This window comes from Bubalus kerabau, chromosome 5 (genome assembly GCF_029407905.1).
Source record: "Bubalus kerabau isolate K-KA32 ecotype Philippines breed swamp buffalo chromosome 5, PCC_UOA_SB_1v2, whole genome shotgun sequence".
Classification (NCBI taxonomy): domain Eukaryota; kingdom Metazoa; phylum Chordata; class Mammalia; order Artiodactyla; family Bovidae; genus Bubalus; species Bubalus kerabau.
In genome coordinates this window covers 119,610,573-119,633,318 of record NC_073628.1, presented here as the reverse complement: position 1 = coordinate 119,633,318, position 22,746 = coordinate 119,610,573, and the positions used below count along the sequence as shown (strand labels likewise).

Here is a 22,746-nt window from a genome sequence, read left to right as displayed (position 1 = left end):
AGGTCTGATTCAAGACAGAGATAAACTGACACACTCAAAGCAAAACATGAATTATTTATTATCTCAACTATTACAAGGCTACATTATTTCTAAAATAATCCAAGATGTTTCCATAAGCAACTTGTTCTCTCTCCTTTTCTTTGAAAGTGACAGTATCAAAATGGAGCCATTAGTAACTTGCTAATATTCTGATGTGGATAAGAAAATGTCATTATTCTACACTACCCACATCATCTTTCCACTAAAAAAGCCCATGGACTAAATAGCTTCCTAAATTTGTTTTGGTATAAAAAATTTACTGCAAAATTGGAAAACAGCCTGAGTTACTGATATTAAGTGCTGCTTGCAAAAGCAAACCAGTGATTTTCCATTAATTGTTAACCGTGGACAGAAGATTTTAGGCAGCTCATTTCCTTTTTTATCTAAAGTGGTTCAAAATAGTTTGTGGGGAGAAAAGTTCTTTTGCTAATTGATTAGCTATAGCTACCAAAATTGACTTTTGAAACCAGTCACCTGCTCAGTTTGATCTTTCTTTCCAGAGCAAATGATAAAGGTGGGATAATACATAAGAGTCTCCAAAAGGCCTTCCATCACACACCACATAAAATCCAAGCCACTCTTACTAGCTTTCAAGGTTCCTCCTCTACCTTCCTGCCACCCTGTCGCATCAGCAAGAGTATCAGTTCCTGGAGGTCATACACTGTCTCTCCTCTTTGGTTTTCCCTTAGTGTTTAGCACAGTATTCAGACAAAAGGTGGAGAGGAAGTCTGTGAATCTCCGTTTCAGTAACTTAACCAATTACCACTCCCCAACATTCCTTTTCCATTCCAGCCAAGCGCCTGCTTAGCCATAATGCAATGAATATCTTTTTTTGGTTAGGATCCATTCTCCCTTTTTCTAATATAGCTTCCCAACGCATAATTTGTTTTACTTCCCCTTTTCTGACCCCTTCTCTTAAAATCTTGTTCCAAACACACTTCTAAGAAGTGCTCCTTGACTAATCCTCTGAGCATGTACATTAAAGTGCTTTGTTTATGTTTAATTATATTTGCTGCCTCACTTCCCTCTTAGAAATGCATTACAAGAAAAATGTGCATTGATTTGTAACTTACTACTCAATATGTTCTTAATATGTGTAAAAATTAATTCTAAGCTAGTAAGACAGTTTTGCCATTGGAAGAAAAAACTTAAAGCACATAATACCCCATGCAGAAGGAGGAAAGGAAAGTGGAAGTTAAGGGGAGAAAGAAAAGGAAAATGTTTAGAAAAGAAATCTCTATTGCGATTAAAATAAACACAAAATTTTAAAAGGAATTTGTACTGTTAACCTGAAATTTTTAATAGATTTATTAGAATATAATTATATTGTGGGTATACAGTAATTATTATTTAAAGAGGTACTGTTGAAGTTTATTATTAGATCATGAAATCATATGTTTACAGTTTGGGATGTAGAGTTTAAATAAAAAAGACCCCAGCATATGAGAAATTCAAGAGCTCTGATCATTATAAAAGTAGATAGATCAGGTAGGTGACTCAGCTAATAACATCAGCAAGTCTGAAGGATCTGGGGACCCAGCTCTGAAACTTCCTGCCTTGTGGGTTCCTCCAAAAAAAAATAGATTCAATTAATTACTATGAAATCTGTCTCCAAAGTGGTCAAGAAGACTACAGCATCAGTCAGGATACAAAGGATCCAGTTAGAAACATAGAGTGAAATCTATAATGGATTTGTATTTCAAATGTGAGCCTGGCTATCACAGTATGTAACAAAGGGGGAAATGCTTCCATAGAAAAGAAAGGAGCACTCGACAGTTAAATTTTTGTACTGGTTAGATAAGACTAGGGGGTAGAAAGAAGCATGTTACTGACAGATCATGAGTCCAAGCCAAGAGTCAAGCTTTAGACAAGGAACTGTTAAGACTGCATAAGGGAGACTCTTGAGAGTCCCTTGGATAGCAAAGAGATCAAACCAGTCAATTCCAAAGGAAATCAGCCACTGAATATTCATTGGAAGGACTAGTGCTGAAGCTGAAGCTCTAATACTTTGGCCATCTGATGCAAAGAATCAATTCATTGGAAAAGACCCTGTTGCTGGGAAAGATTGAGTGCAAGAGGAGAAGGGGGTGGCCGAGGATGAGATGGTTGGATGGCGTCACTGACTCAATGAACATGAGTTTGAGCAAACTCAGGGAGATAGTGAAGGACAGGGAAGCCTGGCATGCTATAGTCCATCGAGTCACAAACAGTTGGACACAACTTAGCAACTGAACAACAACAACAACAAAGACATAAGGCCCTAGGCAAGTAGTCTCTTTTTCCTCATCTGTAAAACAAGAGACGTGAGCTAGCTCTAAAGTTCCCCGTGAGCTCTTTTTGTTCTATGAGGGCACATATCAGAGCAATAGCTCCCTGCAGTGAGCTTTTACAGTGTGATGATCAAGTCTTTCTGCTCACCACACAATGGATTCTTATTTGCGGAGAGTAGATCAGAATGCTCCACCTTTCCTCAGCAAACTGGCAAAGGTGATAGCAAAGAATTATAACTGCCATCCCATCTATGGTAATCCCAATAAGGAAAATTCAAGCCAATGAATTAAAGGAACTAGTGGTGTGGTGATCTAAAAAAGGCAGGGGAGTAGATCCCAAGAAGCTGATGAGAGTCAGGTTGGAGGGGGTGGGGGCGGCGCAGGAAGGGGAGGGGATCATTTCCTCCGTGAATTGAACATGGTTGAGGGCTTGGGTCTCACCGTTGCAGGCTCCACCATGTACTCAGTCATTATAGAGAAAATGGATTTATAAATTAGTGGCAAACCTAGATTAACAAAACTTCCAAGATTTACATATAAAAGCAGAAAGCTAATTGATTTCCAGTGAGATTTACAACTGGATATGCAACCAGCTATCCAAGCTTTGCAGCCTATATAGCCTCTCCATGTATATAAGCTACATGAGAAGCCAAACTATAATCAGAAGGTAGATTAGAGGAATTCATAATGTGATTCAAATATTTAGTGCTGTCAGACTTTGCTTACCAGGGACAGACATCTGCCACCTGGAATGAAATGATGGGATATGCACAAGGACATCTACCCCATGGATAGACTTTAGGTGGGTCAAGGCTATGAGAGAAAACATAAACCTCTATATTCTTATCACAACTAGTATTGATGTTCTATAGATGTTAATATTTCATCAGGCTACAATCTAATCCTGCTAGCCTGGGAGCAATATTACCTCTTTAAAATGCTATTAGATATCTTTTCTTGATTCATAGTGCATACAGTCCAAAAACTTAACTTACAGAATGGAATGTTATTTATCTTATTTCCAAAGGTTTTAAGGAAAGCCATGTGGTAACCTATACTAATTAAAAATAATATTATTACTACTTAACATTTAGTGAGAGCTATATGTCAGGCACTTTTCTAAATACTTAAATTATTAACTCATTTAATCTTCCCAATAATCCTATGAGGTAGTTATTATTATAGTACCTATTTTACAGACAGGGAAAGCTTAAGTAATTGCTCAAACAGTAAAGGTTGAGCTGAGAGTCAAACCTAGAAGATCCAGCTCCAGAACCCATGTTCTTAATCACTATGCTTTAATGCCTCTCAAAATAGAAACAATGTGGATACACCATAAAGGCTGGAAAAATCAGTATCTATTTAGTACCGGTCCTATGGCTTTCCTGTATCCTGCTCAAATTAGTGTACCAATGGGCATCTAGACTCTGGGAGCTAGGTAGGCTGGGTGGGCTAAGGTGGAGAACTTCAGTAGGTTCTAGACCCCGGAGTTTGGTATTCTCCCCACCCCCATTCCTTGTTATCCAGGACCTCTTAACAAATGTTAAGTCCTGAGATTACCTTACATTGGATGTCCTTGATTCTCAGGAATGTACCAAATCAAAGGCCTTAGGCTATGAAACATTGCTTTATTACCCTTTTGAATTAAGTAGAACTGGTTTTACATATATATGTGTGTGTGTGTGTGTGTGTGTGTGTGTGTGTGTGTGTGTGTATGAGATCTAATGATTTCAGTTCTGGATATAAACCCAAAAGAATTGAAAACTGGGTCTCAAAGAAAAATATATGATATGTATTCAAAGCACCATTATTTACATGAGTCAAAGGTGGAAATAGGACTTCCCTGGTGGTAAAGTGGATAAGAATCTACCTGTCAATTCAGGGCATACAGGTTGGATCCCTGGTCTAGGAAGATTCCACGTGCCTCGGAACAACTAAGCCCATATGCCACAATTACTGAAGCCTGTGTGCCTAGAGCCTGTGCTCTACAACAAGAGAAGCCACCACAACGAGAAGCCCATGCACCGCGATGAAGGGTAGCCCCTGCTTGCTGCAACGAAAGAAAGCCTGAGCGCAGCAACGAAGACCTGGTGCAACCAAAAATAAATACATAAATATTTTTAAAAAGGTGGAAGTAACCCAAGTGTCCACCAGCAGATGAATGAATGAATGAAGTATGGTGTATACATATAATGTAATATTATTCAGCCTTAAAAAGGAAGGCTATTCTGACACATACTACAACATAAACAAATCTTGAGGACATCAAGCTAAGTGAAATAAGCCAGTCACAAAAAGAAAAATGCTGCATTATTCCAATTATGTGGCATATCTAGAGTCACCAAATTTACCACCTTAAAAAAGTAAGAGGATGGTTGCCAAGGGCTAGAGAAAGGGTGGAATGAAGAAATATTGTTTAGAAGAGTCTCAGTTTTGCAAGATAAAAAGAGGTCTAGAGATGGATAGTAGTGTGGTTATATAACAGTAGGAATGTACTTAATACTACTTTACGGTATACTTGAAAATGGTTAAGATGGTAAATTGTATGTTATATGTATTTTGCCACAATTTTTAAAAAATTAAGTGGAATTACTAATTGACATGTACTGATCTCTCCATATACCAAAAAAAAAAAAGATCATCTTTTGTACTTGTACAGACTAAATATTAGGTAATAGTCTCTATGCCTAGTCTCAAAATACTGAGATAAGCTATTGAAGGCTCACAGGAATATCTGAAAACCAAATATCTTTCAAAAAATTCATTATAATAACAGGTTTTTTAAAGCTCACAATTTGTAGTAGATAATTTCAAGCTACTGTGTGGGTTTATTTAGACTCTTGATACTTAACTATAACCTTATTTTTAGCACAAAGGTAAGTAGTAGAATTGAGAATTACGACTTACTGAAAGTAGACCTAATTCCCATATCTATCTGCCACTTGCTAGCTGAGCATATGGAGAAGGAAATGGCAACCCACTCCAGTATTCTTGCCTGGAGAATCCCAGAGACTGAGGAACCTGGTGGGCCGCTGTCTATGGGGTCGCACAGAGTCGGACACGACTGAAGCGACTTAGCAGCAGCAGCAGCAGCTGAGCGTAACTGGCTGAGTTACAAAACCTCTCTGAGCCTTAAGTTTCTTCATCTATAATATGGGAACACTAACTCCTGGCCCTAGATTAAATAATATAAGTAAAGAGCTTATTGACCAGGTGTCTAAAACACAGTAAATACTCATTAAGTCATTGTTATTGTTCATAAAATATTAACACAGTAAGAATAGACAGTAGAAAGGGATAGAAATTGTAGAATCTTTCAAATTTTATCAGCCCTCCAAGTGTGAGATAGCGACTTCCTATAAGCAGTAAAGATATGTTACTAGAATTTGTGACAATCAGGTTTCGGAGGAAAAGAAAACTATGCTGATTGATTTTAATATTTTGCTTTAATAGTTAATAGTAGCAATGAGAAAAGCAGTATGTCTGTGGTCATGGAAGACATTAAAATAATTGTATGAAAATATTTTGTGGAACTTCTTGCCAATAAATTGCCAATCTAGATGAAATGCATGATTTACTAAGAAAATAAAAACTAAACAAGTCAATAACCACAGAACATAAAACTGAGCAAGCCCAAATAATTTTGCAAGCACATTCTACAACTTTCAAAGAAAAAAAACAGTATGGTAATTTTCTATTATTCAAACTATTCCAGAGCATAGAAAAAATGGTGAAATCTTCTCAAATCACCTTACAAAGCTAGACTAATCCTAATAGCAAAAGTGGATAAAGGTAAAACAAAGAAATAAAACTGTGGACCAATCTTATACATCAGATCAGAACAGATCAGATGGGTCGCTCAGTCGTGTCCAACTCTTTGCGACCCCATGAATCGCAGCACGCCAGGCCTCCCTGTCCATCATCAACTCCCGGAGTTCACCCAGGCTCACGTCCATCGAGTCAGTGATGCCATCCAGCCATCTCATCCTCTGTCGTCCCCTTCTCCTCCTGCCCCCAATCCCTCCCAGCATCAGAGTCTTTTCCAATGAGTCAACTCTTCGCATGAGGTGGCCAAAGTACTGGAGTTTCAGCTTTAGCATCATTCCTTCCAAAGAAATCCCAGGGCTGATCTCTTTCAGAATGGACTGGTTGACTCTTAAATCATGTTAAATATATATATATAAACAAATCAAATCTAACAAGTAATTAAAACAGTAATGAAGTAGTTCATTCTTAAAATATATTAGGTTGGTGCAAACATAATGGCAGTTTCAGACCATGGATTTTAAATCATTATAAGTAGGCTCAAATATATCTTTATTAATCAAAATAGGAACCATTACAATCAATATATTTTTGCTAATGAGAAATAAGTTTGCTTATTCCTGTAGCATAAAATCTGTGCTTCAGGATTTGATGAACTCTTGAAAAGCATTTTCTGCCTCCTGCTGGTTGGGGAAGCACTTTCCCTGCAAAGTTGTCAAGATGCTTGAAGAAGTGGTAATCTGTTGGCAAGAGGTCAGGTGACTGGCGGGTGAGGCAAAACTTCGCAGCCCAACTTTTGAAGTGCTGGTTGTGCAACATGTGTTCAGGCATTGTTACAGAGGAAAACTGGGCCCTTTCTGTTGACCAGCTGCAGGCACTGCAGTTTTCGGTGCAACTCATCAATTTGCTGAGCATACTTTTCAAATGTAATGGTTTTGCCAGGATTCAGAAAGCTTTGGTGGATCAGACCAGCAGCAGACCACCAAATAGTGACCATTACATTTTTTGGCTGCAAGTTTGGCTCTGGAAAGTGCTTTGGAGCTTCTTCTCAGTCCAACCACTGAGTCATTGCTGATTATCATATAAAATCCACTTTTTGTCGCCTGTCACAGTCTGATCAAGAAATGGTTTGCTGTTGTTGCATAGAATAAGAGAAGACAACACTTTGAAACGATTTTTTTGACTTTCAGTCAGCTCATGAGGCACCCACTATCAAGCTTTTTCACCTTTCCAATTTGTTTCTAATGCCAAATGACTGTAGAATGATCAAGGTTCAGTTCTTTGGCAACTTCTCAAGTAGTAGAAAGAGGATCAGGTTCGATATGCTCTCAGTTGGTTGCTGTCAACTTCTGATGCCCAGCCACTCTGCTCATCTTCAAGGCTCTCATCTCCTTTGCAAAACTTCCTGAACCACCACTGCCCTGTGGGTTCATAGCAGTTCATGGGCCAAATGCATTGTTGATGTTGCAAGTTGTCTCTGCTGCTTTACAACCCATTTTGAACTCAAATAAGAAAATGGCTCAAATTTGCTTTTTGTCTAACATCATTTCCATAGTCTAAAATAAATATAAAATAAACAGCAAGTAATAAGTCATTAGCAAAAAAACACAGAGAGAAATGCACATTAAAATGATGTATAACATAATCACATTTATTTAGAATGTATTCTAATGTCAAATGGCAAATTTCAACAATGTAAAAACTGCAATTACTTTTGCACCAACCTAATAGGAATGATTTAGCACAGAAAAAATATAAATACAATTAATCATATTCACAAATTAAAAGAACAAAACCTATAAGATTTTACCATTAGATCCCTCGAAAAAGCATTTGAAAATTTCAGCTGTGATTCCTAAAAATCATAAAGAAATGGGAAATAAAAACTGGTGAAATGCCCAAGACATTTCCATTAAAAATAGAAACAAAGAAGCCTACTATTCAGTTTTTCAACACTGATTTTGAAAGTCTAGCTAGTATAATAAGATAAGAAAAATAAAGGTAATATAAATATTGGAAAATAGGTAAATTATGATTACTTCAAATACTATGATTTATATTGTGACAGTAAATGTGGACTTAAAACAATAGTTAGCATTAATAAGAGACCTCAGTAATGGGAAGGAATATAGAATAAGTAAATTTTTAAACCCATGTGCATGCTCAGTCACTTCAGTTGTGTTTGATTCTTTGCAGCTTCATGGACTGTAGCCTGCCAGGCTCCTCTGTCCATGAGATTCCCCAGACAAAAAACTGATAGCTTTCCTTTATATTATCATAAAGAGGTAAAAAAAAAAAAAAATGTTAACAGAAAAAGGCCCATTCACAAGGATGTTTAACAAACAAGGTTTAATCTTTGATTTAGCACTAAACTTTTTGCCTGAGACAAGAGTACAGATTTTAAAATGTTTTTAATCTTTGAAGAATAAAAATCCTATCATAAAATAGTTCACCCTATCTACTCTACCTCAGTATGTAATCATAAGGTTATGTAAAGCTAAAATTAATCACAAAAACCTAAAGATTTGAAGGTTGGTATTTCAACACTGAACCAGCTCATTTGGATATATATTAAGCACAAGTGTTAAAACATAACATAATCTAAGGATAACATGCTAAAAATCTTTTTACATTGTAATAATTATGCTGCTAGAGAACAGTGGTATTAAACTATCATTACCAGAACTGAAAATTATTTAGTTTCTATTTATAATACTTTCAACATATTTGATTAACTTTGAATTCCCTTCCACTTCAAATTAAAAAAATAGTGTACAGGATTCAATGTTTTCATTTGTAAATTAATAAATATTGACAAATCTGGGGGGAAGAAGCACATAGTAGGCAAAGTACTTGGTTTAAAATATCTGAAAAGAGAGATCTGTTACTGGATAGTTTTATCAAAATCCTTTCTAACTAAAAAGAGCCTTCATCACAGAAAATCAGAAAGAGGTATATACTACCATTGCAGCATTAATCTTGGGGAAATTCAGATTCAGTATTACTTTAGCATTGAACCAAACCAGGCTATGTGCACAATAAATAAAATGTCTTAAAACCATATGGATCCTTTATTTCAGGAATAAGCACTCACTTGAAAAGTTAAAGTAGGAAAAATAATATTACTTAAAATGAATTAAGTGCCACAATCAACAATAAAAATCTGGAATTTGCAAGAAAATAGAATGTATTTTCCAATCAAAAGATTATGAAGGATTGGTTTCTTTACATACACTCATATACACACAAAGAAATTTCTCTAAAGCTTTATATAGAGTTAACTATTAGCTAATGAAGGTGGGAAGAGAATTAAAAATCTCAACCTCTAAACAGGATTCCAAAATTAACTTGTCAGATTAATTCATTGGATAGAAAGGTGTTGAGCACCCACTGTGGACTAGGTATTTATCATTGTGAGACAAAAAATATGCACTGGAAAAGGACATTTTTAACACGGTTATATCTGAAACGTAATATGCATTATGTGACTGAAAACTAATTAATTATATTTAACACATTTAACACACAGAGCAAAATTCAAAACAATTATACCCTTGAACAACTTGAGTTTTAAAATTCCCCTCACTATTCCCTTAAGTTGATTTCCACTCTGGTGTTCTTTCCCAGTTCTAAAAAAAGAGAATAAAGAAATTTCTTAAATAAGCCCACTTATTTAGAATAGAAATGGAAGAGAAGGGATGTATTAGTTCTAGAATTCTTGTTTCCATTTGCTCTCAAATGTGCTTCTAATGTTCAATTTTCTCTTCAAAGAAAATCGTGATTTACAAAAACAAAAAGTACAACCATCTTTAGCATTTAAACAAGTATATTATTCAGTTCTTACTAAAGTCACCAAAGATTGAAACTCAGAAAAAAACATTTAAAAAATCTTTATTCTAGGTTATGTAATGCCATTCACCATAGTAATGATCTGATACTTTGGTATAAGACTTTTAAAAATAAATATTGCCAACAGGTAGAAAATTTTCCTTGGCTGTCTTAAGACAGCCCTTGAGGGAGTTTTTAGTTAGCAGTGTATTGGCTCATAACTTGAGTGATGATTTAAATAAATGTCACTTCTATCACTTAATGATAATCTTATTGAGGGTAATTTAACTGGGAAAAGAAAATGCCGTGTTGCTTCTTCCTCCCAAGAAAAAGGGATGCATTCCATTCTGGAGGTATCTACCTACCATCTAACTGTCTACCTATCTATCTCTGCATACATATCTATATAGACACAAATTGATATAGATACAGCTATATATACACATATGTATATATGTCCAACAAAGGTTTGACTTTGAGATCTCTCTTCCTCTTCTTTATAATTCATTATTCTGTGTGACCCTCAAACTGTACTGCCTTTCACGTTTATTCATTCAGCAATGAATAATTGAGTATCTGAATATATTGAGTACCTTCTGCATGCTTAGTTTTATGTCAGATGTAAAGGAAGATACAATATGTATGTATAACTGAATCACTTTGCTACACCAGAAACTAACACAACACTGTAAATCAACTGTACTTCAATTAAAAAAAAAAAGAAAAGAAATAAGACAGTCTCTGCCCTCCGGAATTTTTCTATCTCTTCTAGGGGAAAGATATAACACAATATATCATTAAGCAATTTATAAGACTAGTGCCAAAATCAATGGTACAGATAACATGCAATTTGCATTGATGCAGAATTTTAGAGTTTCAAACACTTTCTTGTGTTTAACCCTCAGAACAATATTGTTAAGTACACATTATTAGCTCCACTTTAGCAATGAGGAACTTGACATTCAGAATTTTAAGTGGCCTGCCTCAATCAATAGGTTATGAGTGGAAGGAAGAATCAAGACTCAAGCCAAGGTTTTCTGATTCTAAGCCTAGTGCTATTTTCAATTACAGCACAGGAAACCAAGGATTGAGGTATTTAACAGGGCAGCAGCCAGCCTTCCGGTAGAGGTGGAATTAAACTAAACCTGATAAATATCCAAATTAATTTTATTCTGTAAATATTTGTACTTCAGTGTTAGACACACCACCCAAGTACCATTTCCTCAAATTTAGTGCTTCAGTGCTCTTACCTGCTCAGTGAGAGCTTTGCTCGCAGAAACGGGGGTGTCCAATACAATAAAAAGCTGGCCTAGGAGGATCATATAAATGTTAAGCCATAAAAATAAATCTTAAAGATCTGGTTTCAACTAATCCTTACACATTTTGTTTCGCCTCAGAGCCAGAGTGTAACTCGCCCCTACCCTTTTCTAGCATTCTTACTCCAAATAACCACTTATTTTAAGATGTCAGTGGCTGACCCTACCCCAAATTCCACAGGTTCATCCCAGTCCTGCCGCCGGACCCTAGCCCCTGCCCAGACACCTCCCGCTTCTCCCCAGTGTATGATACCTAGGTTCGAGTTCTGCAGGTGCAGTCTCTTGCCATTACACAGCACTGACAGATGTGACCTTTCGACTCCGTCCTTGGGGACCTCAAGCTGGCCGCGCAGCGTAGTTCCACACCCGAGAAAGGGGCTTCCCGGCTCGGGAACGAAGCCACGGGGAGTACACGGTCCGAAGCGAGGTCTCTGACAACTCGAACGATGCTGAGCGACTGGGTGTGCATCACTCCGCCCCATACTCCTGCCAACTGCAGGAGACTTGGTCCGGCAACCAATCCATCCCAGCTCACGGGTAAGTCCGTGCCAGCCGGACCTTAAGCGGGACCCCGATGACTGGCTGTTGACGGCGGCGGCGGCAGCAAAGCCAAGGCCACCTGCCCCCAGCGCCCATCGCCGCCAACCTAAGAGCCCCCCCCTAGACTGGACCGCAGAGAAGCGTTTCTATGGAAACCCCCTAGGGATCACGTGACGCACCAGGAGGACCAATCGCCTCTTACCTCTGCCGGCGGCACTGCTTTCGGCCCTCCCTCCTGCCCCGCCCCCTCCCGCCCACGCCTCTGTCTCCCCGCCCCGCCCCTTTCCCGCAGAGAGTCCGCACATGCGCGCTGCGTCCAGCGCGCTACCGCCCCGGCGCGCCCCGCTGTGGGGCGCGTGGGGGCGGCGTAGGAGGGTCGAGGAAGGCGCGAGCCTGAGGAGGAAGGAGCGCGGCCAGCGCGCAGGCCCAGAACCACCCGAGACGCGGCTGCCGGCTACGCCTCTGAGCGGAAGAGGGAAGTGGAGGCGCCAGTCTGCGGCTTCCAGCTGGGGCTGGGCTTGCTAAGGTCGAGGCAGCGTCTAGAGGAGGCCTCGGCCGCCGGTCCGGAGCGGGGATGTCGAAGAACACGGTGTCGTCGGCCCGGTTCCGGAAGGTGGACGTGGATGAGTACGACGAGAACAAGTTCGTGGACGAGGAAGACGGGGGCGACGGGCAGGCCGGGCCCGATGAGGGCGAGGTGGACTCCTGCCTGCGGCAATATCCTTCAGTTCGCCGGCCTTCGAGCCCCACCCGACCCGGCCCCTCTTCCGGGACCCCGCTGCGGGCAGGGCGTGAGGGCGGGGACCCCCGCATCCGTGGGCTCCCTGTCGTGAGTGGGCAGGAGGGCTCTTCCATTTCTCCCGAGACCCCCCAGGTCCCGCCCTCGGAAACTTGCCTTCCGCGCGCCGTCCACGCCCCCGATTCCTCAGGTTGCGCCGGGAGTTCTCGCCTCCCGGGGACCGGCGGGGACAGCCGCGCCCTCGCAGCTCTGGTGCCGATCAGTCGGGGAGCTGCAGGGCGCTTAAGTGGTCCTCTCAGATCGTATTTACCGGGTTTTCATTAGCACCCACGCCCGACCGGGAGGAGCGGGCAGTTTTATTCAGTGATTTTGTTTTTATTGTGGTGGTGGTTTTGTTGTGGCAGCGTTATTTCACGCCGGGAGACATGGGGCGGCTTGCAGAATTGAGGCCCTTCTGTCTTTTTAAGCCTGTGGGCGCCTTTTTTTTTTTTTTTTTAAGAGGAAGGGATTTGACAAAATACAGGTTGCACAGAGTTGGTTAACCAGGGGAAAGGGAGTGAGTACAAAACTGCCCAGAAAGAAGCTGGAAGCGTTTTACCTGCTAGACGGAAAATGCATGTAGAGAATCCCTGGAAATATTTTAAATAAACCCCAAAGAATAACATAGGAAAAGGTGAATCATTTGTACAAAACCGAATCATTTTGTAATGCTGGAATCGTTTCCGTTAAGTTAAAATGTGGCTGTCAGTTCCTGGTTTGGGTTTTGCATATTTGAATATTCATAACTGAGGGAGTATTTGCATCAGATCTTTTTTCGGAAAAATGTAAATGTTGCAATAACCAAGACTGTCGTTTTAGAGATTCTCAATTACTGAATTCACTCATTTCTAATTCTTCTTGGGTGTATTCATAAGATTAGGAAGGCTCTTTAGACTTTCCTCATCAGTGGCCTATTAAATTAAATGGGAAAATACACGAGTGAAAATATTTGGTAGCAGCCACAGCTGGTCTTACAGGCACCTAAAATACAGCATTAAACATTTATCAACATACAGATGTTTCTTTGATTTCCTTGACTCTCACAATCAGCTGTTGCTGTTTTGCATTATTTAAAATACTTAAGTGTTTGGGGTGGAGGGGAGCGGTCTCATAAGTGAGCCAATCTGCAAACGGCATGCTCCTCTAGAAGTCCATTAAGCCTTGAAAATAACAGCCCGCCACCAACCATAGTTTTTTTAGTCAGACCTTTTTCTTTAGAACATAAGTGGTGAAGATTATTCTGTGTAAAAACATTCTTCGTGATGCATAAATAATGTTTTGTGAGACTAACTTTTTTTAGGTGGCGTGTGATGACTCCTCAATGGTACTGCTGTACCCGTATAGTGGATCTGCTCTTTAATCAATTCATCATGAAATATAAAGATGCTGTCTCTTCTTGTTTCAACAAGAAGAGACAAGCCCTGATCAGGCACTAGAGATGGAGGAACAAGTGAACTCTGTGAGGTTTTCCTTTTAGGGCAATGACTGTACGTTCTGACAGTGTGATTGGCCTTCTGTTCCTCATTCTTGCTAACTCACTGGTGCTTTCAAAGCAAGACTAAATTTAATAGATGTGGCCTAAAGCAGTTTGAATGACCTTTATGAAATATGAGAAAAAATATTAAAAAACAGAAAAATTAAGCTGCCACCTACAGGTCATTATTTTATCTTCTGTAATGCCTCTTATCATCAATATTGAGAGATTGCTAATGTATATCATTCAGATTGCTAGAGTAGTCTGCCAGCACTTTTCTACCAGCATTTCAGTTAATATAGAATATAATTCTAATCAAAGGATAGGCGGACAAGGCTGTTTCATTTGGGGGCCTAAATAATTCTGATATATATTTTAGAATTTTTAAAAATATCACTCTGGATAATGTTTGCACATGTCTTTTACTGGAAAATGAAAGGTTATTAAGGGGCTCAGTTAATAATTAGAGCCAAGGGTGAAAGTTTTTGCCTTATTTTTTAAAAATTTAATGCTCTCTTTCGTTTTCAGTATTTATCTTTGATTGACATCCTTGAAACAAACATGTTGAATTTTCCAGTATTGAACGCAGCAACCATAGTAATTTTTCTTTCTATGCATAACATCAAATCTTAAGAACCAGTGGTTCCTGGGAGTTACGGTGCTTTCCTGAGGGCTGCCCTTTGCTGCTATCCCCTTAACTTCCATCACAGGAAACATGACAGCTGCCCTCCAGGCAGCTCTGAAAAACCCCCCCATCAACACCAAGAGCCAGGCAGTGAAGGTGAGTCACAGACAACATGCGATCTCTGCTGGTATCTCAGTCTTCTTACCAGAACCCTCCAAAGTGTCACACAAGCAGCAAATGTCTTAACTGTTTGCCATCTTTGACGTAGAAGAGCTTACAATGTAGTTTGATAAGTGGAAAACCTATATAAAAAATTAGTGCTCCAACATTGAGTTGTGATAACACTGCATGGTAGGTAGACTTGAGTTCTAATGACCGAGAGATCTGTGTCTTTGCATAGAAGGCCACTCAGGTTGAATTTGAGCAAAGACTTGAAGAACAAGTGAAACTTTCACAAAATAAACACATGCTACTTGCTTTTGAAAGATTTTTTAAAATTCTACCATTCTCATAAAATTCTAATATTTAATTCTGTTAAATATTATTGAAAACTAATAAATGTGGGGGAATAAAAAAGTAATTATAATCCCACACCCGTAGATAATTATTACTTTTTGTTGTTGCTATATGCTTATAGAGTTTTTCTTTTAATTAAAATGGAATTTTATAAACTGCTTTTCATCTGTATAGCAGCATACATGAACAGCTTTACTTGGTAATAAGTTTATTTCTATAATTTTTAACATCTGTATATTGATAATCCTGCAGTTTAGTTATATATAACCTTTCATCATATATTTATTGACTTTTTTTCCTGTTATATATAGTACTGAAACGAACAATTCTTGGTAAAGTCTGAATTGTTTCCTTTGAATAAATTTCAGAAAGTGAATGGCTAGATTTTAGATTGCACGTTTTTTAAGGCTACATATGGTATTGCCATACTACCCTTCAGAAAAGTTGTAAAATTACATTGCCTCTTAACCGTCTTTCAGTAATTCTTAAGAACCTATTTACTTAATTGTTTAAAGCCCAGATTAAATTCTGATGTTTAATTCTGTTAACTATTGTAGAAAAGTCAGAAATATGGGGGAGTAAAAATGTAATCGTCCATAATTCCACACCCAGAGCATTGACCCATTCACGCATCCTAGGAGCCCCAAGTATCACCTTAGTTAAATACTAGTAAATAATAACTTAGGTAAATGCATAATTATTATCCAGGCAACATTGTCTTTTATAAGAGGAAATATTTCTTTGGTTTTTAAAAGTGAGTAACATCGTTGAAATTTCAGTTTTACCACCTTCTGCTTTTTTGTGGGTGTTTTTTTTTTAATCAGAGCGTGTGGGTGGGAGGTTATAGCTCTCCACACAAGGATATTTTTCTAAACAGGATAATTGCATAGTCTTTAAATTGAAGACAGCAGCAGGTGGTAGAAGCATACTGTAAGATCATGGCGGGACAGGAATGCAGAAGGTATCACTTGTGTTGAAAGAGAAACATTGTTGAAAGGGGAAATTAAGTGTTCCCTGTACTTGGCTTGCTGGGTGAAAAGTAACTGCTGTTGGAGCAGTCTTTCATCAAAGAAAAAGATCATTGTAAATGCAGACCACTCGAATGTTTATAGTCACTTGACTATAGATATGAAATGAAAATAAGTTTTAGAAACTTAAATTTTTTTTTATTAATAACATTTCTGAAGGATGCTTCAGGGTAGAACTATAATTCAGTTTCCTTTTTTGGGGTCTTTTTTTTTTTTAATTAAGTGAAATGTATTGATTTAATAAGTTGGTAATTTGTTACATCTGTCTGTAAGCAAACCCTTTCAGCTGTACCTTCAAATACATCAAGAATCTGTCTACTTCTGACCACCTCCGCTGCTACCATGCTAGCCAAAACCAGCCTGTCTTGGTGCAGTAACTTCCAAACTGGTCTCCAGGCTTCTGTCTCCTGCTCTCCCCACCCTCCCCACTTCTGCTTCCCCGGGGCTTATTTTCAATATGACAGCCAACTGGTCCTGTTAAAATGTAAGTCCGATTGCATCACTCTTCTTAGAACCTTCCAACATCTCATTTCTGTGACTGGAGGCCAGAGTTCTCATAAGGGCCTGCAGGGTTTACGTATTGTGTCTTCCGACTGCCTCTCTGACTTCCTGCCCTGCACTCCGCTCCAGCCCCCTTCATCTTCTTGCTGTTCTTGAGCACACTGAACACTAACAGCAGTTACTCTTTTCTCTTCTGAAATATTTGCCTCAGATACACCGAAGGTTTCCTCTTCCTTTCTTCAGATCTCTACCCAAATGTCACATTCGCAGTGCAGCCTTTCTAAAAACTGAAACTCCCCAACACAAAAATGAGTCTGAACGATCTTATTTATTTACCCTCAGGATCGCGCAGGCAGCATTGTCTTGAAGGTGCTCATCTCTTTTAAAGCTAACGATATTGAAAAGGCAGTTCAATCCTTGGACAAGAATGGTGTGGATCTCCTAATGAAGTATATTTATAAAGGCTTTGAGAGCCCCTCTGACAATAGCAGTGCTGTGTTACTGCAGTGGCATGAAAAGGTAAGTCATGAATTGTGCAAGCTGTATGACTGGTTCCTTTGTAATGGAAAAAACATTGACAACCTCTAGCCTAAATACCTGTTTTGACTCTTTGGGTATACATTGGTTGTTACTACAAATAAATGCATGAAAATGAAAGTTTAGATTTATGCTTACTAGCCTTGGTCTTGAGATGCTGATTTGAATTCTTTAACAATTGCCAAAAGGGGGAAAACCCAAGCACCCATGAACAGACGAACGTGCATGCATGCATGCTCAGTCGCTCTGCTCATTCATGTCCGACTTTGCAACCCCATGGACTGTAGCCCGCCAGGCTCCTCTCCATCAAACTTTTCAGGCAAGAATACTGGAGTGCGTTGCCATTTTCTCCTCCAGGGTATTAGCCCACGTCTCCTGCATTGCAAGTGGATTCTTTACCACTGAGCCATCAGGGATGCCCAAACAGATGAACAGAATCTGACACAGACATACAGGGAATATTACTTGACCAGAAAATGTTTATATACATGGTACAGCATGAATGAACCTTGAAAACATTATGCAAAGTGAAATAAACCAGATACAGAAAGACACAAAATACTGTGATTCCACTTATATGAAATATCTAGAATAGGCAGATTCATAGAGACAGAAAATGGATTAGAAATTACCAGTGCCTGGGGAGAAGGGAGACTGGAGAGTTATTGCTTAATGGGTACAGAGTTTCTGTTTGGAGAGATGGGAAAGTATTGTAAATAGTGGTGATGGCTATACAGTGTTTCAATGTAATTAATGCCACTGAATTTTATATTTAAAGATGGCTAATGTGGCAAATTTTATGTTACATATTTTATCACAGTTTTAAAAAATGAAATCAGGAGTAGGATCAAGAATTCTTAATTTTTTTTTTCTGTTTTCATGCATTTTGCTTTGCAGTATAAGCAGATGCTGGTATACTATCCATCCCCCCAGCCCCTCCTCTCCCAAAAAAAATGGCTATGGAGGATTTTTAGCTTTAGATGAAAAATTGGTAAGGTAATTTTTAATACCCAGCTCTTACATTATATTGATAATATTTGAATAAAACCAACCACAGATAAGGTGTATATTCTCTTAAGATCTTACAGTTACCAAAAACTCCGTTTTTTAGAATCTATTGTCTGGATATTTGAGTGAAAACACACTTATAATGTATGAACAGGTAACAAAACTTGCTGTTTAACCTGAATCAAGTCACTTCATTCTTCATACACTGTCAAATAAAAAGAGCTAACCTTTGTGGATAGGATTATTATAACTCACTTTTCCCAAGACAGCCCCAGTTTATGCCTGTTTCCAACATAATTATGAATAGTTCCCTTTCACTCTATGGTGTATCAATTTGGAGAATAATTCATACAGTCATCCTGTTCATGGAATACTTCCTATTCATCAGCCACTGTATTCTTTTTTTAATTGAGGTATAATTGCTTTGTACAGCCACTACACTTTTGATTTCTGTTTCATGTGATCCTTACAGCAACCCTATGAGATATATAAATATCTTTATTGTCCTCAGTTTACAGATGAAAGAGCCAGCTTTGAAACCTATCAGCCTAGTTTCAGTATAGTTTCGGGATCATACCAAACATTGACTGAGTACTTCTTGTATTCCAAGCACTTTATGAATGTTAACTCAATTAATTAATCCTCATGAAAATACTAGGGAGGAATGCTAATTACTTCCCTTTTTTACATGGGGAACTGAGGCATGTGTTAAGTCTTCTTCCTAATAGTCACCAGTTTTTGCCAGCCTTATCTCCTAAATACCTCTTAGATCACCCACTCAGCCATCTCTGATGCGGCTGTTCTCAGCCTCTCTCTCAGTTTGTCGCCAGGCTTTCCTAAAATGGTCTGTTGGCTATCAGTTTTTCCTCCCTCAAATCTGTTCTTCACCCAGTTGCCAGAATGATCTCTCTAGTGTCCAAATCTACCCTTGTAAGTCCCCTGCAGAACTGAGTCCAAATTCCCAGGTCCAGCCTCATCTTCCATGTTGTTTTTCCCCATATACTGCAGCAGTAAGCATAGAAATGTGTTACGGTAGCTGGACATAGCATACTATTCCGCACTCCGTAACTTTGCTTGTGCTTTTCCCTCTGCCCCCAAGCCTGCTCACCTTTTAGTCAGTCTGTCTCCTCCTCATCCATCTAATGTGTCATTTTCTCGAGGAAGCCGTAAGCTCACCGTTCCACTTTCCTCTGCGCCCTCAGGGTGTGTATACGCCCCTCCTCTGTGCTTTTCTAGCACCCAGAGCATAGCTCTAAACAGCCTGTGGATATGTCTGTCTCTTCCCTGTCTAGATGTATTTGTTCACGTTGGTACCCCCACCTCTAGCGCAGTACCCAGTACACACAGGTGTTTCAGTAAGTGTTTTTGAGCGCAAGTAAACCAGAGCTTCAGATTCCTAATACTTAATCACAACTTCCAATTTTTCCAGGTAATGTCAAAGTTCCTAAGTTCTTAGCTATTAAGTAGTATTTTCTTAGCTTGAGAAAAGAAAAATCTGACAAACTCTGAGTGCTTTAAACTGGAGCTTAGTATGGTCGAACCCAGTTTGAATTTCTTCCTGGCACTGCTGAGAATAAGAGCAGCATGAAATGTCCTAAATTTAAATTCATGGTTATATTTAAATTTATACCCTAACCCCAGCCCTAACCTGTTTTTGGCAAGAACATCATGCTGCAGATCTCTAAGAACATACTGTTATTTGAGAACAACACACTAGAATATCAGCTAGCATCTCAGTAGAATGTGAGTGCCTGAGAGCAGGCACTCGGAAGGATTTTTGGTTGTTGCTGTTACTGTTTCCCCAGTGCCTGGCCCATAATAGGTGCTTGAGAAATACTTGTTAAAAAAATTAGCAAATCCAAAATCAGTTGCTGCACACACTCTTCCTTGAAGAAAAATGTTTTACTTGGTGTGAGAACTGAGCCTTACGATTCTGTCAATACTGACATTTTGGTTTGTGTTTAGGCGCTTGCTGCTGGAGGAGTGGGGTCCATCGTTCGAGTCTTGACTGCAAGGAAAACCGTGTAGTCCGGTGGGAACTGGATTTCTCCCATGGGGTGGGAGTTGCTGGTACCAAGACCAAAACAACCAAATGCCACCGCTGCCCCACGGGTAGCATCTCTTCCTCTCAGCTTTGCCTTCTTGCTTCCTTTTCATATCTATACAGAAGAAAATTACATACATATCAGTTTTCCCTAAATGAAAATTGGGATAAGATAAATATTTCAACGAGAGTGTGTCATGATCTCAGAATGATTTCAGTGACGTGGATACCAGTCTGTACATAGCATAATTTACACTCAGCTTCAATTGTGCAATTGTTCCCCTCTTGGCTGGGTTTTCCTTTGTTTGTTGTTTGTTTTTTGGAAGGGGTTTTTTGGCTTTCACTAATAGTGAGAAATTTGATCAGAATTGGAGGCCAGTTTCTTAACTCATTGCTAGCCAGGAAATGATCTATATATATTAAAAAAAAAAATGTTTGAGAGACTGTCAGCTGTTAACATTGCAAAACTGGACCAAACTTCCCTTATTTAAATGAAGTGCATTTCTGGAACAAGTGGTGGCTGAACACCATGACCAAGTCCAGCTCTGTTTCTACTTCCCTCCAGATGATGTGAGTTTAAGTCTGCTTCCTCCTCTCCGCATCCAGTAATCGTGGCCCTTAATTTCTGTGTGGTCACCCAGGGTACAGAGCAACGAATCTTGCTCTACACAAACGTATCTATAAAAGGCCAGAGCCTGTTTGGCATGAGCATAAACTTTGTTTTCCAATAATATGACCCTATTTGGGGAAACTACTCCAAATCAGAAAAGATGTGGCAACTATGATGTATTTCAAACTCTGGGCAGCCTCTGAATGAAGAGATATTTTCTTTAGACTGATAGTAGCTGCCTTTGACATCATGAGGTATATAACTAGTATTTAATATGTCCTATAAATGTCTTCTTCAGTGTTCTTCAGGGTAATTGGGACCTCAAAGGATTTGGTTCGGATCCAAATACATACACATTCTGTATTTTAGGTCAGTGTTTTTTTAAAAAAAGAAAATACCACACATCAAAAAGTGTTTACTTTGTTGGACAAACCAAATGTGTTCTCAAAAAATGACCGGTGCTTATGAAAAATTATTATTATTCAGTAGCTCTAAAACAAACCACCTGAATGCTTATGACCAAGCGGGAAATCAACGTATCTAGTATTTACATCCGACACCAGTTTTGTAATCACTGACTTGTGTGAAAACTGGTGCAGAAATTCTGTAAACTCTTTGCTGTTTTTGATACCTGCTTTTTGTTCTGTTTTGTAAAAATGATAATCTTGAGAAAATAAATTGTCAGTGTTGAATAATTTATTTTTGTCTTAATACTTATGAAGGCATAGTTAATGAAGAGGAAAGATTTCCTTCTTTACTACCAGGTTATTACACTCTTTGACAAGAACTAATTTTTCATAGAAGGTTTATATGACTACTTTATTCAAATATAGTAGAGAAGCTGCTGCTGCTGCTGCTGCTGCTGCTAAGTCGCTGCAGTCGTGTCCGACTCTGTGCGACCCAATGGACGGCAGCCCACCAGGCTCCCCCGTCCCTGGGATTCTCCAGGCAAGAACACTGGAGTGGGTTGCCATTTCCTTCTGCAATGCATGAAAGTGAAAAGTGAAAGTGAAGTCACTCAGTCATATCCGACTCGGTGCAATCCCATGACCTGCAGCCTACCAGGCTCCTCTGTCCATGGGATTTTCCAGGCAAGAGTACTGGAGTGGGGTGCCATTGCTTTCTCCGATAGTAGAGAAGAGGAGAGAGTAATTAATAAATGTTAATAATGAAGTGATTATAATCACTCACTCTGGAGTGATTCCATGGCTGTCTAGAAGCCTGATGAACACCACTTCCAGCTCCCAAGCTCTTTCTTACACCTGTCATCTACTATCCTTATCTACTCAAGGCATTCTCTCTTTTACCACTACACCTGACTAGATTCCTATGTCAAAGCTTTAGAAATTTACAAGCAGTTCAGAGGGCTATGAGTAAGAGACACTAAACTACAGATAATACAGGAAAAACCACATACAAACTTTAAATGAAAGCAAGTGATACTGCAACAGAGGTGGCTGAGTTACTAAGTCATGTCCGACTCTCGTGACCCCATGGACTTGGAACCTGCCAGGCTCCTCTGTCCATGGGATTCTCCAGGCAAGAATCCTGGAGTGGGGTGCCATTTCCTTCTCCGGGGGATCTTCCCAATCTAGGAATCAAACCTAGTTCTTCTGCCTTGCAGGCAGATTCTTAACCGACTGAGCTACAAGGGAAGCACAAATGGCAATACTTTTTCATAGAATCCTTCTTAACATCTCTTTCATGATGTTGAAGGAAATTCCAGAGTTCTATATTTTATAGTCATAAGAATGATTGTACTCAAAATTTGCCAACAGCTTTTCTCAGGAGAGATAAACTATGTAACAAATAGAACAGCATAGGTATGGAGTCAGAATGCATGCCAGCTGAAAACAAGTGGCTCGAC

General features: G+C 39.2%; 1 protein-coding gene and 1 long non-coding RNA gene across 3 annotated transcripts; one reads left to right on the top strand and one right to left on the bottom strand.

The window, feature by feature from the left end:
• Window positions 1–5,758: 5,758 nt before the first annotated feature.
• On the bottom strand, window positions 5,759–11,872 carry LOC129654058 (uncharacterized). 2 transcript variants are annotated; one of them, XR_008715365.1, is made up of 3 exons: window positions 11,472–11,872; window positions 11,153–11,211; window positions 5,759–6,464 (listed from the first exon to the last, which is right to left on the bottom strand). It is a non-coding gene; the product is annotated as an uncharacterized LOC129654058 (long non-coding RNA). The 2 variants fall into 2 exon arrangements; XR_008715364.1 differs by lacking the exon at window positions 5,759–6,464 and adding an exon at window positions 7,901–9,703.
• A 227-nt stretch (window positions 11,873–12,099) lies between these two features.
• On the top strand, window positions 12,100–21,578 carry ARPC5 (actin related protein 2/3 complex subunit 5). The gene is made up of 4 exons (XM_055582907.1): window positions 12,100–12,476; window positions 14,720–14,791; window positions 17,023–17,199; window positions 20,191–21,578. Exons 1-4 carry the CDS (start codon window positions 12,333–12,335, stop codon window positions 20,251–20,253), a joined length of 456 nt encoding a protein of 151 aa, XP_055438882.1. The 5' UTR covers window positions 12,100–12,332; the 3' UTR covers window positions 20,254–21,578.
• Window positions 21,579–22,746: the final 1,168 nt, after the last annotated feature.